Source organism: Apium graveolens, chromosome 1, assembly GCF_009905375.1.
Source record: "Apium graveolens cultivar Ventura chromosome 1, ASM990537v1, whole genome shotgun sequence".
NCBI classification, from domain to species: domain Eukaryota; kingdom Viridiplantae; phylum Streptophyta; class Magnoliopsida; order Apiales; family Apiaceae; genus Apium; species Apium graveolens.
This window is the reverse complement of record NC_133647.1, coordinates 187,343,949-187,351,117: the sequence shown is the minus strand read 5'-3', so window position 1 is coordinate 187,351,117 and position 7,169 is coordinate 187,343,949. Positions and strand designations below refer to the sequence as shown.

The 7,169-nt window shown below is 35.8% G+C and overlaps 2 protein-coding genes across 2 annotated transcripts; both read right to left on the bottom strand.

Moving 5' to 3' along the window:
* Positions 1-1,473: 1,473 nt before the first annotated feature.
* LOC141722976 (berberine bridge enzyme-like 26) lies at positions 1,474-3,364 on the bottom strand. The gene has a single exon (XM_074525067.1). It carries the CDS (start codon positions 3,187-3,189, stop codon positions 1,537-1,539), a length of 1,653 nt encoding a protein of 550 aa, XP_074381168.1. The 5' UTR covers positions 3,190-3,364; the 3' UTR covers positions 1,474-1,536.
* A 2,299-nt stretch (positions 3,365-5,663) lies between these two features.
* Positions 5,664-6,924, bottom strand: LOC141713421 (berberine bridge enzyme-like 26). The gene is made up of 2 exons (XM_074516846.1): positions 6,562-6,924; positions 5,664-6,463 (listed from the first exon to the last, which is right to left on the bottom strand). The coding sequence occupies exons 1-2, from the start codon at positions 6,922-6,924 to the stop codon at positions 5,711-5,713; spliced, it is 1,116 nt and encodes a 371-aa protein (XP_074372947.1). The 3' UTR covers positions 5,664-5,710.
* Between the last annotated feature and the right edge of the window lie 245 nt (positions 6,925-7,169).

Genomic DNA, 7,169 nt, shown 5'->3' with positions numbered 1-7,169 from the left:
AACCCCTGGCATGTTCCTATGATGAGGAAACAGTCAGACCCGTCTGGTATGAGGTTAAGCCTTTGAGCTTTTAATGATCTTTTGGCGAATACATAGAGTTCAGGGGTGAATGTATTGAATTCAGTTGAGTAAATGCGGGTTACTCTATAAGATAATGATCACCAATGTGGGAGAAAAGTGGGGCCGCTTCAAAGGAGAATTGCGAGGCACAATTCTTTAGAAACTCCTGCAGAATCAGGACGATGTTCCATGGCCAAAATAGACATACTCATGAAAACTGAACGAGCCAGAAAGGATATAGTGATAAATATATCATCGTTCACACAAACGGTCGAACAGTTCAAGGACAAGCACGTTTACTGTCTACCAGTAAAGTCGGTATGCTTATTCAAGCGAAGGTTCAAGGAGCATTCTCTGCCTATCATATGCTATATCTGATTGAAGAAACTATCACCAATTCAAAATTTGTGCTTGTCTATCTGGTGTGTGCTACTGAAACGTCAATCTCATCCATGTGGGGGATTGTTGGGGTTGTAGTCCCACATTATAAAGTCAATTTGAGCCATAATTTGAGTTGACGATTGTTGTGCGCGCGCAACGAGTGACACTTGGAATGTGTTCTCCTCCGAGAGAGCTTTCTGAGCCACTTTAAATCACTCAAAATGACTAGGAGATGGATGAGATATGATCATCCAAAGTTGGTCCCTTAGAAGTAGAAATTTGTTGAAGAAAGGAAAGTCCCACATTGATTTTGCAAAGGAGCATACATAACTTTATATAGCAAAACACTTATGTAGTGTTCAAATGTGTTACTTATGTATTGCTCCAACACCTACGTGCGCGCAGGGGGTGCAAATCATGGGCTTTCGAGGGGCAATCCGAGGCTTGCAAAGCCTTCCAACTTGTCCGTGCGTGCGAACACGAATGTATCGGAAAATTGGCCCGAATAATTACGGACTAGTTTTGCTAAATTTAATTTTCCACTGGGCTTGGGCTCTTAAATTCTTAATTCGTTTTTTATTACGAATTATTGTAATTGATTTGGCGTAATAATAATCTGATTCAATTACGGATTTAATTATTAATTAACGCGTTTTATTTAATTACGCGTGAAGTAGCGCACACGTTTCCCTCGAGCCTATATATTATCGTATCAGGTTTGGGGTTAGATGATTATTCATTCGATATACACAGCCCCCTCCTAAAATTACAAACCCTATCCTCTCTCTGTTCCGGTGATAGTTTCTTACTCCGTTCAAGTTCTCCGAAGGTGTTGTTCATATAATTTCGCCGTTTTCTCATTTTATCCGGGGAGGATAACGACTCGTATATACGGTGAGGGCCGTAATAACTTTAAGGAGAGAGTTATACGACTGGAGTCGAGAACTTCTTGTTAATATCCTTTTTGTTGTCTTTCTGTTATTCGCATAATTATATATATATTAATCGCAGATTGTGGTTTCACACCGATAAATGAGGTACTCATTAAATTTTTGTCATTACAATTTTAACAAATCATATATAGCTTATACTGTGTTACTCGCTAGCCAAAAAATGCAAGTTCACTTCAATCTGGACGCATACTTTCTTCATTTCGGACTCATATCTAGGAATGCTTTGTTCATGGTAGAAAAAGTTGTCTGGATCAACCATACTCTTTATGCTTGCTAACCTTTTAAAGTTGTTCTTGAAATACTTAATACCCCAGGAACTTGCCTCTACAAAACTTGTCGAATTATCTTTGTTCATTCCCAAATCAAGATCTCTGTAATTGACATATGCAGCTCTAGGAGAACTTGTAACATATCTTTCCATGTAGCTGTAAAGATTGCGAATCCAGGCAATGTGTTTGGCTTCCACGTCCTTATCATCAGTGTTCCAGACTGTTAGGTACTGAATCATAAACCTGTTGTCCTTCCTATGAGGGAATGGTATTTCAGATTCTGATATTTTACTCATCACTCCTCCGTATGGAGTCCATATCATCGTTGGAGTATCCTCCTCGAGAAACCTTTTTAATAGTCCATTAAGTCCTGTTTTTGAGATTGGTTTTTGCACGTAATCAGACTTTGCCTTGAAAAATGACGTGGACGGAGATCTACCTTCAATCAGAGCTTCTAAACTTGTATTGTATCTCGCTGATGCAGATATGAAAAGAACAGATTCAAGCCAGCTCATCTCGGTACAGTCCTCTTGCTTTAATCCTAATTCTGGAAAGCTCTTCTTCATGATTTTAAGTAGTCTGTCAGTTCTGCCAAGAAACAGTGCATTATAAGATGTCTGTATGGTTTTTTGGCCTTCTACAGCTTCATCCACAAGTTTAATAATGACTCTCATGAAGAGATCTTCATCAGCCCTATGCGCAATTTGTTGATATTTATATAGGAGCTTCGTCGTATCTTTGTCCATGGCCTTGACAAAGTTAAAAACTGTGACAGTTTCCGGAACAATAGCTAATTTTACCTTCCATGAAAGAATGATCCCAAAACTTCCTCCTGCGCCTCCTCTAATGGCCCAAAATAAATCTTCCCCCATGGATTTTCGATCAAGTATCATTCCATTCGCATTAATTAGCTGAGCATCGACAACGTTGTCTGCTGCAAGGCCATATTTCCTCATCAGAGGACCATAACCGCCTCCTGTAATGTGCCCTCCAATTCCTACACTTGTGCAAAGGCCAGCTGGAAAGGCATGGATATTACTCTTCTCTGCTATTCTATAATAGAGTTGACCTACTGTTGCACCAGCTTCAACCCAAGCAGAGTTATCACTGATATCGACGACAACTGATTTAAATTTTGATAGATCTAGTACGAAAAATGGTTGCTCCATATCCGACGTGTAAGATAAGCCTTGATAATCATGACCACCACTACGTACTCGAAGCTGAATTCCGAGTTGTTTTGAGCAAATAACCGCAGCCTGAATATGCGAAATGTTAAATGGTACGAAAATCAACTCAGGTTTGGGAACATCAGATACAATGAATCTGAGGTTTTGAGCAGTGGATGCAAGAATTGATGTAAAGGAAGAGTTGTTAGGGGTGTAAAATGTTGTGGAGAATGGAACGGGGATATCTGAATTCCGAGATAGACACCGATAAAAACTAACTTGGATTGGAGTTGTCGCAGCTGTCAAGGGAAGTGTCAAGATTGAAAAGGTAAAAGAGAGTAATATTGGTAGCTCCATTTTTTGACTCTCTGTGGATGTCAATGGGGTGGCTTAATATATGTAACTATGCACGTTTAGAGAAGTACCAATTATTTAGCCGAAAAAAAGAAAGAAAAAAGATTTGGCAAACAGGAAACGATACAAAATGTAATATGAAAAATTATAGATGTCATAGTCATGGATAAAGATATAAGAGTGGTTTTCTTTAAAATATTTAATTTTCACATTTATAGCAACCTGGATAACAGAACAAGAAGCTACACTAATTAGCTAATTAGGATCTGGGCTACAATAATTGTTTTGTGAAATTATAAGCTTTAACTTGAATCTCTTAATATATGAAGCTTTAACATGAATCTCTTTCTAATTGGATCTAGGCTACAAATTAAAAGCTGAAACACATAATCATAGTCCCTGTTACTATTTGCATGTTAACATGAACTGATCGTAATTCAGAGAAGCCAAAAATTAAAAATGCTGAGCCCATTTTTGATACGAATGACACACCTCTTCATAATCATGGCATCCACTTCTAAGCAGTTTTGAACAGCAGTTTGATTGTGGGATTTTTGGGAAGGTGTGAAAATGAGAGAAGGCTTGGGAATGTTAGGTCCTAAAAGCCCGAGGTTTTAATCTGTGGATTCAAGAACAAAAGCAAAAGAAGTAATGTTTCACAGTACATGCTTGTAGAGAATGGAATTGAATTTCCAGAATTGAAGGCTAGGCATCTGCAAGAACATCTTCAATGGAATTTGATCCCTTGAAGGAAAAATAATAGGAAAATAACAAGTGATCAAATAGCTTGCAAGGTTATTGAATGAGATTGACAATGTCATGTCTGTGGTTGATGCGTTTAGCTTGTTTTCTGGAAAATGACACAATGTATGAGAGAGTATGAGGTTAAGGAAATGTATATGGTTACAAAAGTATTTATGTTTTGTAAAGAATTCCATGTTTTGAATCACATTATCGATCGTTTTAGGTAAAGTCATTATATTTCAACAAAATGTTTAAGATTTGTTCAAGGCAAGAATGTTCAGGAATTAGAGTGGTGCAAGCAGTGGATTTGCTCTTCTCAGCAATTCTATAATAGAATTGACCAACGGTTGCACCAGCTTCTAACCAGGCAGAGTTATAATTTAAGTATATTGACAACTATAGTCTGTAGATTTAAATTTTGACAGGAAAGCGCAAAGATGCGTACACTGTATACTCACCAAAGTACGGCTGATTAGTTGGTTGGTATTCTAAATATTTGATGTAGACTAGTTCAACATATGTATTTCGAAATATATATATTAAATCTTGAAGTTAACTCCGAATTACCAGTTTTTTTTTACAACGCGGCCTATTTCCAAGACTATAACCAATACATGAGGTACTTATTTAATTGTTTATTTAACATGAATTTTTGTAATGTGTCCATGAACACATGCTAAGAGTTAGTATTTGACGAGATATTCACAAAATATTGATGAAGAGCTCATCAGTAATGATAGACCCCACTACATGTACAAAAATCTCCACCAATCAAATTTTTACAACTCATACACACTAGACAAACCGATTTAACATCTATACACTATACTATTATAAGCGAAACATGTTTTGTTTGGTTGGTTGGTTAACACCTTTTTAGAATGGCTGTTAACAATTTCCAAAACAAAGTTAAAGTAAATATATTTTATTTAAAAAAATTAAATCATGTATTTGATATAATTAAAGACTATTTGAATAATAATCTTACTTGATTTCTAATCGCACTCAATTTCTTTTTCACCTTTTTCGTAGAGAATCAAACACTTCCAAAATTAATTTTAATAATTCAAATTTAAAAATAATAATTTATTAACAAATTAAAAAAAAAATCTTTATTACATCATACGCATACACCAAATCAACCGCATATACAAACTCTTTGAATGATAAACCTACTTGATTTCTAATGTACTCAACTTCTTTTTCACCTTTGTTCGTAGGGAACCAAACACTTCCAAAATTAATTTTAATAATTCAAATTTAAAAATAACAATTTATTAACAAATTAAAAAAAAATCTTTATCACATCGTACGCATACACCAAATCAACCGCATATACAAACTTTTGAATGATAATTCTACTTGATTTCTAATCGCACTCAACTTCTTTTTCACCTTTTTCGTAGAGAACCAAACACTTCCAAATTTAATTTTAATAATACAAATTTAAAAATAACAAATTATTAACAAATTAAAAAAAAAATCTTTATCACATCATACGCATATACCAAATCAACCGCATACACCAAATCAACCGTATACACTGCTCCGACAAGCGCCCACGGCCGGAAGACTTTTTATTACTTTAACTATTTAAAATTTGAATCTGTCAATAACGATATATAAATTATTAATTTTGTCATGAATTTCAATAAAATATATTTATTATCTGCTATAATTTAATTTTATATAATAAAAATAATAAAATAATAAATATTATTATCAGTGCATCGCGCGGTTATAGGGTTATAGGCTAGTATCATATATAGCTTATACTGTATTACTGACTCGCCAAAAGATTCAAGTTCACTTCACTCTGGACGCATGCCTTCTTGATTTTGGACTCATATCTTGGAATGCTTTGTTCATGGTAGAAAACGTTGTCTGGATCAACCATACTCTTTACACTTGCTAATCTTTTGAAGTTGTTCTTGAGATACTTAATACCCCAGGAACTTGCCTCCACAAAACTTGTCGACCTATCTCTGTTCATTCCCAAATCAAGATCTCTGTAATTGATATATGCAGCTCTAGGTGAGCTTGAAACATATTTTTCCATGTAGCTGTAAAGATTGTGAATCCAAGCAATGCGTTTCGCTTCCACATCCTTATTGTCAGTGTTCCAGGCTGTTATGTACTGAATCATAAACCTGTTGCCCTTCCTATGAGGAAACGGTATTTCAGATTCTGATATTTTACTCATCATTCCTCCGTATGGAGTCCATATCATGGACAGAGAATCCTCCTTGAGAAACCTTTTTTCTGGCCCTTCAAGTCCTGTTTTTGAGATTGGTTTTTGCACATAATCAGACTTTGCTTTGAAAGATATCCTTGATGGAGGTCTACCTTCAATCAGAGCTTCTAAACTTGTATTGTATCCCGATGATGCAGATATGAAAAGAACAGATTCAAGCCAGCTCATCTCGGTACAGTCTTCTGGCTTTAATCCTAATTCCGGAAAGCTCTTCTTCATGATTTTAAGTAGTCTCTCTGTTCCGCCGAGAAACAATGCATTATAAGATGTCTCTCTATTCTATAAAAAAGTTGACCAATGGTTGCACCAGCTTCAACCCAAGCAGAGTTATCACTGATATCGACGACAATAGATTTAAAATTTGATAGATCAAGTACAAAAAATGGTTGCTTCATGTCTGATGTATACGATAAGCCTTCATAATCATGGCCGCCACTACGTACTCGTAGCTGAATTCCGAGTTCTTTTGAGCAAATAACCGCAGCCTGAATATGCGATACGTTTAGTGGTACGAAAATCAGCTCAGGTTTGGGAACATCAGATACAATGAATCTGAGATTTTGTGCAGTAGATGCAAGAATTGATGTAAAGGAAGAGTTGTTAGGGGTGTAAAATGTTGTGGAGAATGGAACGGGGATATCTGAATTCCGAGATAGACACCGATAAAAACTAACTTGAATTGTAGACGAAGCAGCTGTCAAGATTGAAAATGTAAGAGAGAGTATTATTGCTAACTCCATTTTTTGATTGTCTTTGTTGTGTGGATGTCATTGGGGTGGCTTAATATGTGTAACATCTTATATGGTGTTGATGAGCGATGACACTACAACAAGGTGTTTGGCACGGCATTACCAGGCTAAAAAGATGGAATATAACTATGCACTTTCCAGAATTATTAGCTAACTGGATCTGGACTGCAATAATTGTTTTTTGAAATTACAAGATTAAACATACATCTCTTTCAAATTATAATATTAAGCTATTG